This window comes from Aquarana catesbeiana, linkage group LG09, assembly GCF_042186555.1.
Source record: "Aquarana catesbeiana isolate 2022-GZ linkage group LG09, ASM4218655v1, whole genome shotgun sequence".
NCBI classification, from domain to species: domain Eukaryota; kingdom Metazoa; phylum Chordata; class Amphibia; order Anura; family Ranidae; genus Aquarana; species Aquarana catesbeiana.
Window position 1 is genome coordinate 44,904,620 of NC_133332.1, and position 20,108 is coordinate 44,924,727.

At 42.3% G+C, this 20,108-nt stretch overlaps 1 protein-coding gene across 1 annotated transcript in view; it reads left to right on the top strand.

Annotated features, from left to right (window-relative positions):
* Window positions 1-20,108, top strand: part of LOC141107567 (complement C4-B-like) — a 179,969-nt gene that overhangs the window by 22,816 nt on the left and 137,045 nt on the right. Inside the window, exons 5-10 of the mRNA XM_073598404.1 lie at window positions 764-947; window positions 3,248-3,318; window positions 8,199-8,287; window positions 11,180-11,262; window positions 13,461-13,548; window positions 16,216-16,321. Of these exons, the coding sequence (XP_073454505.1) occupies window positions 764-947; window positions 3,248-3,318; window positions 8,199-8,287; window positions 11,180-11,262; window positions 13,461-13,548; window positions 16,216-16,321 (621 nt within the window). The remainder of the gene's footprint in view (window positions 1-763; window positions 948-3,247; window positions 3,319-8,198; window positions 8,288-11,179; window positions 11,263-13,460; window positions 13,549-16,215; window positions 16,322-20,108) is intronic.

Consider the following 20,108-nt stretch of genomic DNA (forward strand, 5'->3'; position numbering starts at 1 on the left):
CTGTCAAAGCGAAAAGACGGCAGTCGCGGGGACACCTCTCTGAGGTTTTCTGTGTTTTGTTTTTTTTTTTGGGACAATTGGCGCAGTGATTGAAGATGGATGGACATCGCGGGACACTTTTTTTTTTATTATTAAAGGAATTGTACAAAACTGTCTCCTGTCATTTACATTTTTATTGGTGAATAGGTAGGGGTACAATGTTAAAGGGGGCTTCCAGATTATGATAAGCCCCCCCACCCGCAGACCCCCACAACCACCGGGCAAGGGTTGAGGATGAGGCACTTGTCCCCATGGGTACAAGGTGCATTGGGGGGGACCCCAAAGCACCCTCCCCATGTTGAGGGCATGTGGCCTGGTACGGTTCAGGAGCGGGGGCGCTCTCTCGTCCCCCCTCCTTTTCCTGTGGCCTGCTAGGTTGCATGCTCAGATAAGGGTCTGGTATGGATTTTGGGGGGGACCCCCAAGCCATTTTTTTTTAAATTTTGGCGTGGGGTTCATCTTAAAATCCATACCAGACCTGAAGGGCCTGGTATGGATTTTGGGGGGACCCCCACGCCATTTTTGTTTTTTAATTTTGCTGCAGGGTTCCCCTTATCCACTTCAATACACTGTGTTATATATACTACACTGACTTTACTGACTGAATCCAATGCTGAAATTATCCATGTGAACAGATTTCTAAGAGGGGTCATAAGGTTTGTTTAGGATTGTTGGTGTCATGTACATCTCCGTTGACTGCTTATTCTCTATATTTTACCCTCAGCTTACCCCCAGATTGGCCACTAAATGTCAGTTGGATGAACGGAGGAGTAGCAGGTATGTCCAGCTGGTTATGACTAGTGCCGTCCTGGGAGCAAAACCAAACGTTGTGTCCATACCTGTGTCCTTCAAGAGAGGCTACATCTTCATCCAGACTGACAAGAGCGTGTACAACCCCAAAGAAACCGGTATCTATCTATCTATCTATCTATCTATCTATCTATCTATCTATCTATCTATCTATCTATCTATCTATCTATCTATCTATCTATCTATCTATCTAATCTATCTAAGTTGCATCTAACTCTATCATAAAGAAATGTTATGATAGTTGATCTGTGTCACAACATGCCCACATCCCATATATCATACTCAGGATCACCAAATTGTTGTAGCAAGGGACTTTCAGGGCATATATAGAGTCTGGCACAATTAAACCGACACAATTATAAAATATAAGTTTATTGTACAAATATTAAAAACTTACATGGGTACCATGCCATACAAAAATGGGTTAACCTAAATAGTCAATATCATAATGCAATATGCCTACCTCCTGAGCAGTTGGTGCCCCAGCAACCAGGACCGGACCCATGTGGCAGAAACCCTAAGTATGAATAAGCATTATTTATTTGTCACACGTCGAGACCTACTCTGTCACTGGGGGATAGGTAGCAGAGTGAAGCCGGACTGGTGGAACAGGACACTGCTCTGTGGTGTCTCCTTCAAAATGTTGCATCCTGGGCAGGTGTATGCATCGTGGAACCAGGAGGCACCCGTATGGCAGCTTTAGGTTATAACACAGAGACACCGGAGTGTACAGCTCGCTTCTAAGCCGGGGTACCACCATAATGTTGAGGTCACATAAACGTGCCCCCACTTGGCCTTGGGCATTAGCGAGCGAGTACACTAGAGAGTCCAGAGGACTGAGAGAAAGCAATAAAGCCCCGTGTGCACACAAGCCTATGGGCACTCGGTCTGTTCAGGATCAAGATCTGTCTTTGGGGGATTATAAGGCTTTTAGATATGGGGTCAGCTTGTAGTCTTTTTGTAGGTGTATTTAGTCAGTGGCTAGTTTATGGGAATTTATTTAATTCATCCCTTCACTGACATATCTTCCTCATTAGTTATTTATTACTTCCCAATAATATGTTATCATGTTTATAGCCACAGTAGTTTAAAGCAAACTCGTGCTTAGCCCAATAAGGGCATATATTCACCAGTCTCAATGCGGATATTTGCCAGCACACCATGGATCGCCTAGGTAGCGTCCAAAGGGATTTTTTCTTGCATGATAACATCACAGAGCAGGTAGTGCAATGTTTCGGAGCCACACAGGGCCCCTTCATCAGGCATGTGAAGGGGTCCTACGTTGCTCCGAAATGTTGCACTACCTGCTCTGTGATGTGATCATGCAATACAAAAATCCCTTTGAACGCTACCTTGTCGATCCATGGTGTGCTGGAAAATATCCTCATTGTGACTTTCTAAACCAGTGTCCAGTTGGTGGTTGCTGCAGCACCCAAATCTTCTAGAGCTTTATCCAGGAACGTGTGCGATGGGAATATGGAGTAATATTCACCAGTCCTTCACTCTTCCGCCGTTTCATCCAGTTGCCAGTACTTTTGGGTATTAAGGAGTCCTGCATGCAGTGCCAGGACAAGGCCACCTAGAGCCCAGGGCGAACATGCCAAACTGTGACAGCCCCCCCCCCCCCCCTGCCCCCTTACCAAGATGTATGAGCACTGTTTGTCAGCAAAAATCCTTACCCCCCCCAAAAAAAAATGGGCACTAGTCTGCATGATTACCTCCTAAGCATAAATTCTCCCTCCTCCCAGTACAAGTCGACCCCCTGCTGATACCCCCCACCCCCCAGCACAATTCTCTGCTCCCTCCAAATCCCCCCAGCACAAATGCCCCCCTACAAAAAGAAAACCCTTCTTAGCACAAATCCTCCACCCCTCAAATTTCCCCGCCGAGTATACCTTCTCCCCCCTACTCAAAATCCCCCTCCTAGCATAAATCCCCCCCCCAATCTCCCCTCCTAGTACAAGCACCCCCAATCACCCCTACTAGCATAAATCCCCCTCCCCCAAAAAAATTCTCCTCCTAGCACAAATACCCTTGCCCCTCTACCATATCAGCTCTTCTAGCACAAACCCCTCAAATTAACCCTCCTAGCACAAATCCTCTTTTTCCACCCCCTCTGAAAACAAATCACCCCTGAATCACCACCAAGTGTCCCCTCCTAGAACAATTCTTACCCCCTGCTGACCCCCAAAATTCCTCCTTCCAACACAAATCCTCCCCCCCTCAATTTCTTTGCGGTGCCCTCCTACCTTACATGATACCACAGTGCTCAGGGCAGCTGCTCCTCCTGCCCACCCCTTGTCCCGGCCCTGCCTGCATGGTCAAAGCACAAGATGAGTTATTACTGGTTGTTTCATTTGTTTGACTATTCATACCTATTTCTTTAAATTCTCTGCAGTTCACTTCAGAGTGTTCACACTGGACCACATGATGAGACCCACAGAAGAATCCATCACCAGCACAGTGATTGTGAGTAATGCTTTTATCTACAGTATTAAAATAGGGCCCTGTCCTCCTACTGTATAAAAGATTTCTAAAATTAAACTTATTTTGAGATTTCACCAAAAATGTATCCAACTGGGAGCTCTATCATGCTACTAGCAACTTCAGTTCCTAAAGTTTGAGTGCCAAATCACAACACCCCGCACACCACAGCAATCCTTCATTGATAGCTCCAATTTCCACCAAACATTCAAGAGAAGGTGATGATCAAAGATAGGCTAACCATACACGTTAAATAGCATTGATGGAGGAGCCTGCTATTGTATTCTGACAGCCACTGCTCTTGCGGCTGTCAAAATCCAACCCAAACAATGACTGCTTCTGATTGCCTTCAGTCAATGTTCACCTGAGAATTTTCCACCTAGCTCCTTTGATTTTTAGATTGAAATCTGTTGAGCCGAGTGGTGCCGACAGGACCATCCACAGCAAGATATGTGAGTTTTGTACAGTCAGATCCATAAATATTGGGACATTGACACAATTCTAATCTTTTTGGCTCTATACACCACCACTATGAATTTGAAATGAAACGAACAAGATGTGCTTTAACTGCAGACTTTCAGCTTTAATTTGAGGGTATTTACATCCAAATCAGGTGAACGATGTAGGAATTACAACAGTTTGTATATGTGCCTCCCACTTTTTAAGGGACCAAAAGTAATGGGACAATTGGCTGCTCAGCTGTTCCATGGCCAGGTGTGTGTTATTCCCTCATTATCCCATTTACAAGGAGCAGATAAAAGGTCCAGAGTTCATTTCAAGTGTGCTATTTGCATTTGGAATCTGTTGCTGTCAACTCCCAATATGAGATCCAAAGAGCTGTCACTATCAGTGAAGCAAGCCATCATTAGGCTGAAAAAACAAAACAAACCCATCAGAGAGATAGCAAAAACATTAGGTGTGGCCAAATCAACTGTTTGGAACATCCTTAAAAAGAAAGAACACACCGGTGAGCTCAGCAACACCCGGGATACCACGGAAAACAACTGTGGTGGATGACCGAATAATTCTTTCGCTGGTGAAGAAAACGCCCTTCACAACAGTTGGCCAGATCAAGAACACTCTCCAGGAGGTAGGTGTATGTGTGTCAAAGTCAACAATCAAGAGAAGACTTCACCAGAGTGAATATAGAGGGTTCACCACAAGATGTAAACCATTGGTGAGCCTCAAAAACAGGAAGGCCAGATTAGAGTTTGCCAAGCAACATCTAAAAAAGCCTTCACAGTTCTGGAACAACATCCTATGGACAGATGAGACCAAGATCAACTTGTACCAGAGTGATGGGAAGAGAAGAGTATGGAGAAGGAAAGGAACTGCTCACGATCCAAAGCATACCACCTCATCAGTGAAGCATGGTGGTGGTAGTGTCATGGCGTGGGCATGTATGGCTGCCAATGGAACTGGTTCTCTTGTATTTATTGATGATGTGACTGCTGACAAAAGCAGCAGGATGAATTCTGAAGTGTTTCGGGCAATATTATCTGCTCATATTCAGCAAAATGCTTCAGAACTCATTGGACGGCGCTTCACAGTGCAGATGGCCAGAAGCAATGACCCGAAGCATACTGCGAAAGCAACCAAAGAGTTTATTAAGGGAAATTAAGGGAAATAAGTGAAATGTTATGCAATGGCCGAGTCAATCACCTGACCTGAATCCGATTGAACATGCATTTCACTTGCTGAAGACAAAACTGAAGGGAAAACGCCCCAAGAACAAGCAGGAACTGAAGACAGTTGCAGTAGAGCCCTGGCAGAGCATCACCAGGGGTGAAACCCAGCGTCTGGTGATGTCTATGCGTTCCAGACTTCAGGCTGTAATTGACTGCAAAGGATTTGCAACCAAGTATTAAAAAGTGAAAGTTTGATAGATGATTGTTAACCTGTCCCATTACTTTTGGTCCCTTAAAAAGTGGGAGGCACATATACAAACTGTTGTAATTCCTACACCGTTCACCTGATTTGGATGTAAATACCCTCAAATTAAAGCTGAAAGTCTGCAGTTAAAGCACATCTTGTTCATTTCATTTCAAATCCATTGTGGTGGTGTATAGAGCCAAAAAGATTAGAATTGTGTCGATGTCCCAATATTTATGGACCTTACTGAATGTCCAGCAATACTATTCACTTTGCCTATTTAGGACAAAGTGAAAGAGTGTCTTACTAATCCAAACTATTCCCACCCCCAATCCACTTAAACCGGCCATATACGGTTCAAATCATATATGGGCAAGCTGAATGTACCCAAGTCAATCAATGAACAACCAGCCTGCCTGATTTTACAGGCCAGTATCGCTAGCGGCCGTTATAGCCGCTAATAAAAATCACTGTGATCTTCTGGCCAGGACGGATTCCCCCGCCTTCCCACCAGGAGACCACAATGGTTCAGCAAAAGGGATTGTCCTGTCAACACTGTCAGTGTTGATGGGGGGAATCGAGCAAATTCCTTTATTGCAATCTGTGGTTGCAGGAAAGAAATTTGCTTCCTCTATAGCCGGCCTTATATTCACCTTCTCCATTTCCTCGTGTAGGCAGGTGCAGTCTACTTCCTCCACTGAAGGTGGTGCTCTTCTGCAGCAGCACTGCAGTTGAAGAGAAAGTCAGGAGGAACACATTTCCTCTATGGTTTCCAGGGTCACTGGGAAAGCATCCAATTGGATGCTTGCCATCCCATGTGACTCTGGCAGCCATCTTGGGTCAGGCAAAGCCTATAAAAGACCCCGGCTCCCAGGTTTGGTATGCGCAAAATGCGAGTTGTTAGAGTAGGGACAGGTACCCCATCTGGCACGGACAGAACCCGTGGTTTCAGGAAAGAAATTCACTCCATCTATGGCCAGCTTTATATTCACCTTCTCCACTTCCTCATGTAGGCAGGTGCAGTCTACTTTCTCCAGTGCAGTGTCGCTCTTCTGCAGCGGCACTGCTGTTGGAGAGGAAGTCAGGAGGAACACAGTTCCTGTATGGTTTTCTGGGTCACTGGGCAATCTTGTGACACAGACACTAACATTATATTACCAATGAATTCCTAAATGTATCTGGTACAACATATGTATACTAAATGATATCAAGTAATTAGTTCCCTCTTGTAGATACCCTCTTGTATATACAAGCTGTACAATCACTACTTTACATTATAGCAAAGTGTCATTTCTTCAGTGTTGTCACAAGAAAAGATAGAAGAAAATATTTACAAAAATGAGAGGGGTGTACTCACTTTTGTGAGATACTGTAGGTGTTTACAGATGTTCAGAGGCAGTTTTGTTCAGAGGCAGGAAAAAACCATCACTTCCGCATTCAACAGAGGAGCGTTTGGGCAGAAAAAATGCGCAAGCCCGCATAACCGTGCATGAGTGCGTGCAAATGCTAGGTGCATTTTTGCGCGTTAATATATTCTAATGGCCACATTAAATTAACATTCTGGTCAATAGAATGCTATTGATGATGTGGGTTTAGTGACTCTTTAAATAATGTAGCAGAATCTCTAACCTGTTCCAGTCTAATGAGAGACTTTGTGGCCACAGACCGCTGACATATGTGGTGGGTTGTGAGGCATAGTGGGTGCAAAGGTGGTAAAAGTCATTGGGTGCCAGGCACTTCTTGGATGAAATTTTTTTTTTTAACAGTCCTTTTATATTTTGCAAGGGAAAGAGGGTTAGGGACAGGACACCCTTAAGTAGTTGCAATTTCAATAGGCAGACTCCGAGGCTTCAATAGGAGGACAGCCGTACAGGGAAAGGCCCCAGCAAGGTGCCACTTCTGCAGGTGCAGATTTGCTGTCCCCTATGGCTACAGTACTTAACAGTTCCTAATTCAAACATAACAGTTCTCTCAGCATTACTAAAACTTCTACTAGTAGTTCTTCAGCCCCTTGAGCTCTTGGTCTCTCACTGGACCCTCTGATTCTCTGAATCCCGTGAGCGCCTCAAGGCTTTTGCGGTGGTACTTCCCTCAAGCACCACCCACGCTTCCCTGCTGGGTCCCTAGGTTGGCACTTCGGATACCTTCAAGCTTCACCCTTGCTGACCAGCTCAGTCCCTAGCTTGACACACAAGGCTGCTCTGCAAGCATCATCTCCGCTGGTTGGGTCCCTGACTCGATCACTGCCTGAAGTTTCCCGATTCTCCACCGTGCCCGCTCAGTGAGAATGCTGCTCCGGTACTTGCTTCAGTTACTCACTGTGGTCCCTGGTAAAGGTGATTGGTCCCTTAGTGGTGACAGCTTCCCTTCTACCTCCGACCACTGACAGGTTCTCCGGCCAGCAGAACCGTCACTTTTGGTTGGACTGCAAGCCACAGTCCCGACCCTGCGCTGCCCTCCTACTTCTGGATAGGCCCTCACACAGCCCGGCAGCCAGATGCCCTTGGGATAGGCCCAATCTCCGGCCTAGCAGTCCGGGGCAGACGACACATGTCCACCCAGACAGCAGTCCAAGTGGCACAGAACACCGATCACCTAACACAGATCACCTGACCTCACCCGAATATATAGGTTCTCCCAGCAGGCCAAGGGAAGAAAACCCCTGCCCATTGGCTGAGATACCCCATATACTCATAACCTGACCTTGGGTTGCCCTTCTCATATCTAGTACCACCAACTACCCGGCCACCTAGTAGTAAAAGAGAAAAGTACAACAAGGCCAAACTTAGGGAGAAATCAATGGATCTCTAACAATTTTAACTATGGTAGCTACCCCTGACAAGGAATTTGGTGAGGAGCCCCCTGACTAAACCCCAGGGTGATACATAAATATATTTGTGCCTGGAATTTAGCTTAAAATAAGCATATTAACAGGTTTGAGCATTAGACTGGCTTCTATCTTAGGAATTCATATCTGGATTTGCTTTTCTTAGAACGCGGAAGGTTTGAAAGTGAGTAAGACCCAGAAGATCTCCAAGACCTCAGTTGTGACTGACAAGCTTGCGATTCCGGATATTTCAACGTAAGTTCTATATGTTCTCTGCAATATTCCTGCAATGTTAGTTGTACTAAACTGTAAGTTGCAGGTGGTTAAAAAAACATTTCCCTGCAAGGCAATGTCATAATGTGCTAGTATGCATCGCATACTAGCACATGCTGAGAAACTTACCTTAGAACGAAGCCCTCAGGCATTGCAACGTCACCGCTGACGGCTGACGTTTTCCCCCGGTCTTTCTTCCAGGTTCACGGCCTCTGGCTACATGAGTGGCCAGGGGCGTGATGATGTCACTCCTGTTTCTGGCACGGGTTCTGGAGGTCCGGCTATGTAAGTCATTGGCTGCATGCTCTCTGAATATTTCCTAAACGGCGCACATTTAGGAGATATTCACAGTAACCACAGGTAAGCCTTATTATAAGCTTATTATTATAAGCTTACCTGTAGTTACAAGTAGTGTAACAGAGTTTACTACCACTTTACCATTCCTGATTTGCAGTTCTAGGACCCTGGGTTTAAATGTTCCCATCCCAAACTAATATTACAATTTTTTGTTTAGGGCTGACGTGTCATGTCTCCTTATGTCTCCTAATAATATATATAGGATAAAAGCCTCTTGCGATCTAGTTTATAGTGGACTGGGAGAGGGAGGGGCAGGACTGGGAGCCAATGTGTGTTCCTTGCAAATGTGCTGATAAAAGAACATGCTGATAGGAGAAGAGAGCAGAGTGAGCAGAAGGATGACCTCATCAGTTGTTGCTTATCACGGAAAAGGGGGGGGAGTAACACCACTGTATGCCATCTACAGTCTAAAATTTTAGCATAGAAATAGGCTGTCCTCCTATGGAAGAGCTGCATTAATCTCAATACTGAATGGACAGAGATATAAATCCTTTGGCAGGTAAAACAGCCCTCTTACATGTATTGTAACAATGTGTTGTGTAGACATGTGCACTGACGTTTTCGTTTTAGTTTAATTCATTTTTTGTTTTTTTTGGAAATTAAAAAATTCGGAAATTAAAAAATCCGAACTTTTGAATTTTCGAATTTCTGAATTTCTGAATTTTTGAATTTTCGAATTTTTTAATTTCCGAATTTTCGGATTTTTGAATTTTCGAATTTCGAATTTTCGGAATTAGAAAATCCGAAAATTCGAAAGTCTGAAAATTTGGAAATTTGAAAATCCGAAAATTTGAAAATCCGAAAATAAGAAAGAAAATCCATAAAGTTAAAAAAAAAGAAAATCTGAAAATCCTAAATAATAACTAACTAGCTAACTAATAATAATGAACTATTAAATTATAGGTATTGGAATTTCCTTTCAAGTTTGGCTGTTAGTGAACATAATGATTACAAATTTATCTGAAGTTACGAATTATGCAAAATAACGAATGCTGCATCTAAACAAATGGAACGGAACAAATTAATAATAAATAATAATAATAATAATAAAACCTTTTTTTTATTATTATTGTTATTTATTATTATTAATTTGTTAAGATACGTCATTCGTTATTTCGGATAATTCGTAACTTTGGATAAATTAGTTATGTTCACTAACAGCCAAATTTGAAAGGAAATTCCAATACCTATCATTTATAGTTAAGTTATTAGTTAGTTATTATTTCAGATTTATGGATTTTTGAATTTTTCGGATTTTCGTTCTTATTTTTGGATTTTCGAATTTCCGGATTTCCAAATTATGGAATTTTTTTTAATTTCCGAATTTCCAAAATTTCGAATTTTGAATTTCCGAATTTCCGATTTTGAAATTTTGAATTTCCGAATTTCGAATGTCTGAATTTCCGAAATTACAAATTTTCGAAATTCGGAAGTTTTGAAATTTTGGAAATTCGTAATTTCGGAACTCCAAAAATACGAAAATTCACAAATTAGAAAATTTGGAAATCCGGAGATTTCAGAATTAACGAATTTGTCAAAATTTGTTAAAAAAGAAATTCGGAACTAAACTAATTGCACGTGTCTGGTGTTGAGCTGTTTGCCTGGAGTTTCTCTTTTAAATTTCAGAGCAGTATACAAAGTGCAGACATGCATATTGACCAATCACAATTTAGCTTTCAAAATTTTACTTTGGGTAAAGCTATTGATTGCTAAAGACAGGACACATTACTTTGAAGAAACCACCATAGTTCATATTTAATTGTCCAAGAAAGTAACGTGAGTGTTCAGAGTAGCCGATTGTCAATTGTCCGCTCTAATAATACTATTGACAGTCCAACTCCTGACACACCCCAGATCTCCCAGCCCGAAATTCAGCTTAGAATTTAAAGCCACAGCGCCCTCTAGTGTATGCTGCGGCTGAACACAAGTAGGTAATTTAAGGTGGAATTAAACCCAAATATATTTTAAATGTCACAGCTTACCAGTTCCTAAATATGGTGACTGCATTTGTTTTATTTTTTAGGCTTTTTTACCCCCCCTTTTTTTTTTTTGACTGGTGACACACTTCCTGTCAAAGAGAGTATCCCCTCTAGATGGAGGAGCAACGACAGTATTTCCAATCAGGGGAGAGGGTAGTGTTAGATGCACAGATTTAAATGGACTTGACTAAAAAACTATAGCTGGACCCCAGCTAAAAAAAAAAAAAATGTAAACAGCTGTAGAAACAGTGTTTTCCTTTTAGTATAAAGGTTTTACATAAATGAATAAAAGCTGATTGTTGTAAGCACCCCTCGAACTGCCTCAACCTTCGAACTGCCACTTTTGCTGGACAGCTTGTTCTGTTAAAAGAAGTTAAAAAATAAGACTTGCTGGTTGGAACCCCCAGGTAAAATTAAAAGAAAAGAAAAAAAAAACAAATGCAGCCACCTCATCTAAGAATTGGTAAGCTGCAATATTAATTTTTAGTTTTTGGTTTGAATACAACTGTCACTTTTATGTTTTTTTTTTCTCTTTCAGAACGGGAGTGTGGCGAATATCAGCGTATTTTACCTCCTCTCCAGAATCAAACTTCACCACAGAGTTTGAAGTGAAAAAATATGGTAAGATCAGACAGACACACTGCAACATACATTGAGGAGATCAAAAAAAAAAAAAAAATTTATAAAGCAAAAACAAAAAACATAATGCAAAACTAATGACAATGTATCGATGAATTATTGCATGGAAGTACATTGTATCGGTTCCTTTAACTTTTTTATTTTTTATTTCTTAGTACAATTTTATTCCAAATTAGAACATGATTTTCACTTAAATTAGGAATAATTCCAGTGCACTTGCAAAGTGATTGTTAAATTAATTTAATTTAACCGCTTCAGTCCCGGAAGATTTTACCCCCTTCCTGACCAGAGCACTTTTTGCGATTCGGCACTGCGTTGCTTTAACTGACAATTGCGCGGTCGTGCGACGTTGTACCCAAACAAAATTGACGTCCTTTTTTCCCCACAAATAGAGCTTTCTTTTGGTGGCATTTGATCACCTCTGCGGTTTTTATTTTTTGCGCTATAAACAAAAAATATTTTTTACTTTTTGGAAGCAAGGACGAGCCAGAAGCGGTCGGTCTTGTAAACTAACGTTCATAATGCAGAATTAACATTTGAAGCAAATGATAAAATCTCCAAATGCAGCGCACAATTCTCTTCTTCTTTAATGGGATAGTAATGAAGCCGCTTTGCTGGTGATACTGATGGAGTTATTGCAAACGAAGTTTAAAAAGGCTTTTTTCATCTAGTGATATCAGAAATAATTTTATTATGCTTTTTTTTATTTGAGCAAGTTAACACAACACCATTATCCCGTAGTTATTAAGGCCAAAGATACAACTATGTTGGTGTCCCTTGTTAATTTTACATTGTATTTTATAAAATATAACTGCCTACTCCCAAACTGTCATTTGAAATAATACACATAGCCAAGTATTATTCTCCACAATTTTTTTATTGTGCATTAAAAAAAAAAAAATTAGACGCGCTATCTGCCAATAGAACTTAACCAAAAAGTGCATTCTATGCATCCAAAAATATAGAAAATATACCAGATCAAATCATTATTCAACCAAAAAATAATGTCAAAGCAATAACTCCAAGGCCAATAATAAATAACACGTTATCTCCTCCGATTCCGCAACATGTCTGGTTGATGAACGGCCATTCAGAAACGAACTGAAAAGCACGAAATGAAAAACGCGAAAAGAAAAGCGAGAATCAACACTCACCCAACTTCTACGAAAACAAAATTAGCAGAAGGAGCCCAAAGGGTGGCGCTAAAGAGCTGAAAAAACATATAGTACGTCTAGTACAGGCATACCCCACTTTTAAGTACGCAATGGGGTTTATTTACTAAAGATGGAAAGTGCTTGTACGTCACTAATGAAAAGAGGTTGGAAATGAATGTGTACTTTCACAGGGTGACACTGAGTACACAGGTAATAGTGTGCCAACGTCCCAGTGCTGGACATATAAAAAACTAAGGACTAAAAAGCTTCGAACGTGCAACATGTCGAGCGATTGAGTGGAATTTTTGCCCGGATTCACATCCTGACCCACAGTATTTTTTCACTTACTTTTCTACATGGATATCATCCCGGGAACTCTAATTACCATTCTTTTAAATGTTTTATTATATCTTTGTATCTTACTAAGTGGTGTCAGAGTTTGTGTGGGGTTTACAACATCAGCTTTATTTATTTTATATGTATTTACATGTAATATTTGTTTTTTCAACCAATTTTTTACAAAATAAATCAATTTATTACTTTTAGATGGTTTACCTGTGTGCCTAATAAAGTCCGCGCTTTTAGTCCTTAGTTTTTTATATAGTACGTCACTATGTTTGTAATTGTTGGCCAACATTTGTGTGACCGTGTGTATGCAAGAAAAGTTTGGGCCAACACCCTTCGGACAAAATTCTACGGTTTTGTTAGCCAACAATTCGATCGTGTGTACGAGGCATAACCACCACTTTTGCTAGACAGCTCAATCTGTTAAAGAAAATTGAAAAATAACAGACTTACCAGCCATATCAAGAGATAAAAAAAAAACAAAAAAAAAAACTATGTAACAGAGGGACTCCGAAAAGCAAAGATTGCTTTGTTAATACTACTTGAGTATATTTATTTGTCATTAAGTATTTGTTCATACTTTACATTAAGACTTTAGTACCACTTTACTTATAGTTTTAGTACCACTTACTTACCACTTTTTTATCCTCTTTTTTTATTTATTTCGGTTTGCTTTGCCAGTTCTTCCAAATTTTGAAGTGAAGATCGTACCTGAACTCCCCTATTTCCAAATAAATAAAGCACAACTTAAAATCAAAGTGGAGGCCAGGTAATAAATCAATGCGTTCATTTGTGTTAATGTGCTAAAGGAAACTTATAATAAAAGTATTATAATGTAATAAAATAACAAATGGTTGCATAGGGGTTGATTTACTAAAACTGGAGAGTGCAAGATCTGGTGCAGCTGTGCATGGTAGCCAATCAGCTTCTAACTTCAGCTTTTATTTAAAAAAATGGAAGCTGATTGGTTTCTTTAAAGAGCTGCACCTGATATTGCACTCTATAGTTTTAGTAAATCAACCCCATTGCGTTTGTAGGTATTCTCAAATTTATAATCAACAGCTCAATGGTTGTACTTGTATACATGTTGTACGCCTGTTGGAATAAGCACTCATTCCATTTACACATCTCTATTCTAAAGACAAGGTACATGTTGCTTTATGTGAAAAAAACAGACTGTTCCTGGATGGAAATGATATTTCCCATCTCGTCAACTTTAACCACTTCAGCCCCGGAAGAACTGGCTGCTCAACGACCAGGCCATTTTTTGCGATACGCGCTTTAACTGACAATTGCGCAGTCGTGCGACGCTGTACCCAAACAAAATTGACGTCCTTATTTTCCCACAAATAAAGCTTTCTTTTGGTGGTATTTGATCGCCTCTGCGGTTTTTATTTTTTGCGCTATAAACAAAAAAAGAACGACAATTTTGAAAAAAACACAATATTTTGTACTTTTTGCTGTAATAAATAGCCCCAATTTTTTTTAAAAAAAGCTAATTTTTTCCTCAGTTTAGGCCAATATATATAGTATGGTGAACCACAGAGGGAATTATATAACCCTCAGTAAAGCGTTGCCAACATCCCAAATTGTATTGCAAAAAGCAAGGACCCAAAAAAGGGAAACCTTTGTACCCCCAATTAAATTATGATAAAAAATATATTTATTTATTGAAAATTGCTTAGAGAAGCATAAAAACATGAGAATCTAAACATAGATCTATACAAAGTGCTTATGCAAAGTGCAACACATTTTTTCATAATGTATTTCTTTACACTTTCAATTATGAATACATATTTCTCCATGAGCCTTAGGCTCATGGAGAATAAGCACTTTGCATAAGCACTTTGTATAGATCTATGTTTAGATTCTCATGTTTTTATGCTTCTCTAAGCAATTTTCAATAAATAAATATATTTTTTATCATAATTTAATTGCTTTGTTCACCTGTAAAGTCCCGCTGTACCGGGGGGTACAAAGGTTTCCCTTTTTTGGGTCCTTGCTTTTTGCAGTTTAGGCCAATATGTATTCTTCTGCATAATTTTGGTAATAAAAAAATCGCAAAAAGCGTATATTGATTGGTGTGCGCAAAAGTTATAGCATCTACAAAATATGGGGATAGATTTATGGCATTTTTATTATTTTTTTTTTTTTTTTACTAGTATTGGCGGCGATCTGCAATTTTTATCGGGACTGCGACATTATGGCGGACACATCGGACACTTTTGACACATTTTTGGGACCATAGGCATTGTTACAGTGATCAGTGCTATAAAAATGCACTGATTACTGTGTAAATGTCCCTGGCAGTGAAGGGGATAACACTAGGGGGCGATCAAGGGGTTAACTGTGTTCCCTGTGTGTGTGTGTTCTAACTGTGGGGGATGGGACTGACTATAGGAGATGAGAGAGCATGGTTCCCAGCTCGTAGGAACTCACGATATGTCTCTCCTCACAGAACTGGGATGTGTGTATACACACACACGTCCATGTTCTGGCTCTCGTGCCTGCGATCACTCGTAGCTGGCGGTCATCGCGACCGCTGGTCACGAGAATCGGCACCCCCCCTGTGCAGCGGGCGCGCGCCTGCTATCCCGCTTAAAAGGGGAGGATGTACAGCTACGACGGTTCGCGGGATCGTCCTGACCTGCCGCAGTATAATGGCGGTGACTGGTCGGCAAGTGGTTAAAGAATATGCAAACCCCACATTTCATACTCCTGCTATGTGCCTGCTGTACCATATGCTTGTATGAAAAAGTATCCTGTGTGAAATCCCTGGTGTTCAGGCCAGTCCCTCTGCTTTCTCTTTGAAAACTGATCACACTAGGCGTGAGAGCACAGAGTGGTCAGTTTTCTGGCTGTGCTGGGAACTCAGCCTGCTCTAATCCAATGCTCAGACTTCTGCTGACATGCCCCCTGCACAGCCATTCATTGAGAAGACCGGTGTACTACTATTTCTACTTCCCCAGCTCTCTTAGCAACTTATGCAGTTGAGAACAGAGGGTATGTGACCATTTATGTAAAAGGAAAAAAAAAGGTATTTTTAATTTTTTTTTTTTATGTATACACAAATGTTTTGTCTTTCATTTCTATTTTAAATTGAATGGATTGTTTTATAAGGGGAGAATTCACATATACTGTAAAGCAGATCCTCACTCTGAAATTAAAATTCCCTCCTATCTATCCCCTCCCGCCTCTGCTACCCACATTGGGCACCTTATTTCACTTTGCAAAGAATACCCAATCACGTGCAGGGAAAATTTTTAAAAAGCAAGATTTTTTCCTCATATATGATTAGATGATTGTCTGCACGGCTTCACCTACTTTACTAAACTAAGTGAAATTTCTCTTTGCCTCATATATTTTTACTTAGTGAATTAGGTGAAGTGATTCTGATTTGAATCATTTATTGATTGTTCTTTTGTGATTGGTTTAGATTTGTGTATGGAGAACCGGTAAATGGTGTAGTCCATGTACGGGTCGGAATAATAGACCAAACTGGGAGGAAGATGATGTTACAAGGCCTGGAACAGCAAGTCAAGGTAAAGAAGGCTCTCTTCCCCTGTCATTACCAATGTTTTTCTAGTAAACTATACTATATATATTATAGTATACTATATAGTATACTATACTATACTGTAAACTTTTTAGCAAGTGAATATTTCCAGGTACAACTTAACCACTTGCTGTCTGCCCCTGAGCAGTTTTACTGCTACACTGCTATGTATATATAAGTGATCTGGCTCTTCCTGGTAGGGGGCGCTCATGTGCGCCGCCAGCTCCTCGCTCCCGCTGTGATTATACACAGTGGTAGCTTATCAGCGAGTACCGCCCAAACGAACATAGGGAATCGAGCAGCACCGCAATAGCGGTGATTACCACCATTGTGGGACTGTTCTCCCCCCCCAAAAAAATCACCTTATACAGACGCCGGGTGCCAGGATGTTCAGGCACCTTAACATGTGAGTGATAATTTTTACTTCTAAATGCTTTTAACCACTTGCTTACTGGGCGCTTAAACCCCCCTCCTGCCCAGGCCAATTTTTAGCTTTCAGCGCTGTCGCACTTTAAATGACAATTGCGCGGTCATGCTACACTGTACTCAAATTAAATTTTTATCATACAAATGGAGCTTTCTTTTGGTCGTATTTAATCACCACTTGGGTTTTTATTTTTTGCTAAACAAACAAAAAAAGAGTTTTTTGTAGAAAAAAAAAAACATGTTTCCTGACAGACTCCATGGCAGCCTACGTATGGGTTAATCCCGCCTCTCATACCTCATAGGACCCCACTCCCATAAATCTTTGCTTCTAGACAGAGACTGTGTTCCTTTTTTGTCCTCCTCCTAGGACCAAGTGTATCTCTTACCTTATGAAGTTTTGTGGATCCAGTCCTGGTGGTTCGCACGTGTTTGATGATGGCGGTGTCTTGTTGGAGTCCAGCGTCCCCAGCTATTAGCAGGGCGGACATACGGGGTTCACTCTGATGCCTGAAGAGCTGATTATACCGGCCATTGGCTGGGGAGCGGCATCTCGGCCAATCGTCCCAGCTATTAGCGGGAGGCCTCCCTCATTATTACCCCGGTCGTGCGGTGAGCGCTCCTCTTGCTCCCATTCCAGGATGGATCCCCTCAGGTGCCGTGGTAATGTATACTTCTGTCTATGAATTTTTTTTTGGCAGCCTGTTGTGTGTGTTTGTTTTGTCCGAAATGCCTTTTCCTATGGCCATGGCGGCTGGGACGCATCTGCGTTCCAGTCCGCCGCTTCCCCGCTCCGACTGCGCAGCTGCGAAGTCTCGATTGAGATCGAGGCTTGGTTCGCACCTGCGCAGTCTGCGCGCGATGACGGCAATTGCGCATGCGCGCGAGCGCCGTGGAGCGGCGTCGGTCACAGCGTAGGGACGCTGTGGCCGCGATGACGTCATCACAGGCGGCAGATTCAAATAGCTGTCACATACAGCTATGCTTTGGGATGCTCTTTCGCTCAGGCAGCGGCTTCCCTGTGTCCATCTCTCTGGCTTCTGAGGTAAGGAGCTTTGTTGTACCTTCCTGTGTCTAGGTCTCTTTCTCCAAATAGGGGAAAGAGAAAGTGAAAGTATACATTGGTAGTTATTGGTTTCTTATTGATTGTGTTTGCAGTCCTTTGTTTCTGTCGCCATGGATGTCTCACCGCCCCCTAGTGGCCAACCCTTACACCGCAGGTAGGATGAAGTATTTTTAAATTTTTCGTTCTGCCTGTATTGTTTGGAGTACTATTTAGGAACAAGGTATTATTTTCTTCCCCTTCAGCCCTTCTAGGTCTAAACCACAGCTATCGGCACATAAAGAAAAAGACCAGTCTAGGTCTCATCATCACCAGTCTACGTCAGGTTCTAGACGTACTAGGTCATCTTCCAGACACCGCAAAGAGGGGTCAAGGTCTAAATCTAGCCATCATTCCCCCCGCCATTCCAGCCGCCCTGAGAGGAAAGCTTGCTGGGGATGTAAAACTCAGGTCCCAGAGGGTAAATCTCTCTGTGAGTTGTGCTTTTCAAGAGCCACAAAGGAAAGAGGTGCTGATGACCAGCAAGTGGAGGCTCTGGTCAGGAAGGTGGTCCAGGAATCTCTTAATAAAGCAGATCTTGACCGAGCAGTAATTCCTCCTTCTGTTATAACTCCAGTTGCTGAAGATATGGAGTCCGAAGTTCCAGGCCCATCTCATCATAGTCTCTCTTTTAGCGGCTCCTCGGACAGCGAAGCAGAGATAATTGAACCTGGTGCAGGTTTTGACTTTTCCCTGGTTCCCCAACTAGTCAGGGCGGTTAAAGACGCATTGAGATGGGAGGAACCAGTAGAAGCACCCTCTAAACAGAGGAAATACTTTAAACACCTTAAGAAGGATCGCCCGAACTTCCCCTTCCTGGGTGAACTGGGTGAAATTATCCTGGATGAATGGGGTAAAGTTGATAGGAAAAACTCTTTAATTTCCAAGATTGCGAAGATGTATCCTTTCAAGAATGATGAGGTAAAACATCTTGAATCAGCCCCCCTTGTTGATGCAGCTCTCATGAGGCTGGTGAGACATGTTACGCTCCCTCTAGAGGATACCGTCTCTTTCAAGGATGGTTTGGAGAGGAAGATTGATACGGACTTAAAACGTATCTATATCACGGCAGGGATGGCTTGTAAACCGGCTCTGGCCCTCGCAGCTTTGTCAAAAGCCATGGAGTCCTGGACGGATGATGTGGGTGCAGCTCTAGGAAGTGTGTCTGAGGACTTATTCAAGAGCTCTCCAATACATGAGCTGAAACTGGCTTCGGTCTTCCTGGGAGAGGCATCCATCGACATTATTCGCCTCGTGGCACGTGTCATGCTTTCATCAGTTACAGCAAAACGTGCCCTCTGGTTACGCCCATGGGTTGCAGACCCTGCCTCTAAACAGGCCTGGTGCAGGATTCCTTTCGAAGGCTCCTCTCTCTTCGGAAATAAATTGGATTCTGCTATCTCCCGTGCTACTGGGGGCAAGTCAGGATTCTTACCCCAGGACCGTCGTATCCTTAACCAAAGAAGGAAAAATTCAAGATGGAAACCCTGCTGACAATCCGACAAACAGTTCAACCAGGAGATTGGCTGGTCTCCATAGACCTGAAAGACGCCTACTTTCATGTGCCGATCGCAAAAGATTTCCAGAGGTATCTCCGATTCGCAGTAGGCCAGAGGCATCTCCAATTCACTTGTCTCCCATTCGGGCTCACAACATCGCCTCGAGTGTTTTCGAAGCTCTTATTGGCGGTAGTTGCTCTAATCCGAGTAAGAGGCATCCGGTTACACCATTACTTGGACGACCTACTCCTACTGTCTCAGGACAGGGAACAGATTTTGTCACATCGGGACCAAGTCATATCTACTCTGACAGAGTTCGGTTGGCTATTGAACAGGGAGAAAAGTCACCTAGTTCCGACACAAACTCTAGTATTCCTCGGGGCCCTATTCAACACAGTGGAGAGCACCATCTCTCTTCCTTTGGAGAAGATTCCGGTAATTCGAGAGAGAATTCGCCTAGCATTGTCAGCAACTCTCCTCAGAGCCTCTCAGTGTCTCAAAATAATCGGCACTATGGTAGCCACAGCCCCCATGGTGAAGTGGGCGCAATGGAAAATGCGGCCCTTTCAGAAGGGTTTTCTCCAGCAATGGGATCCAGGGTCTCGAGACCATCTGGTGCGGGTAACCACCTCCATGCGGGAGAGCCTCCCTTGGTGGCTGCTACGGAAAAACCTCCTCAATTGTCACTCCATAGCTCCTGTCTCCTGGATTACAGTGACAACGGATGCGAGCAACAGAGGTTGGGGCGC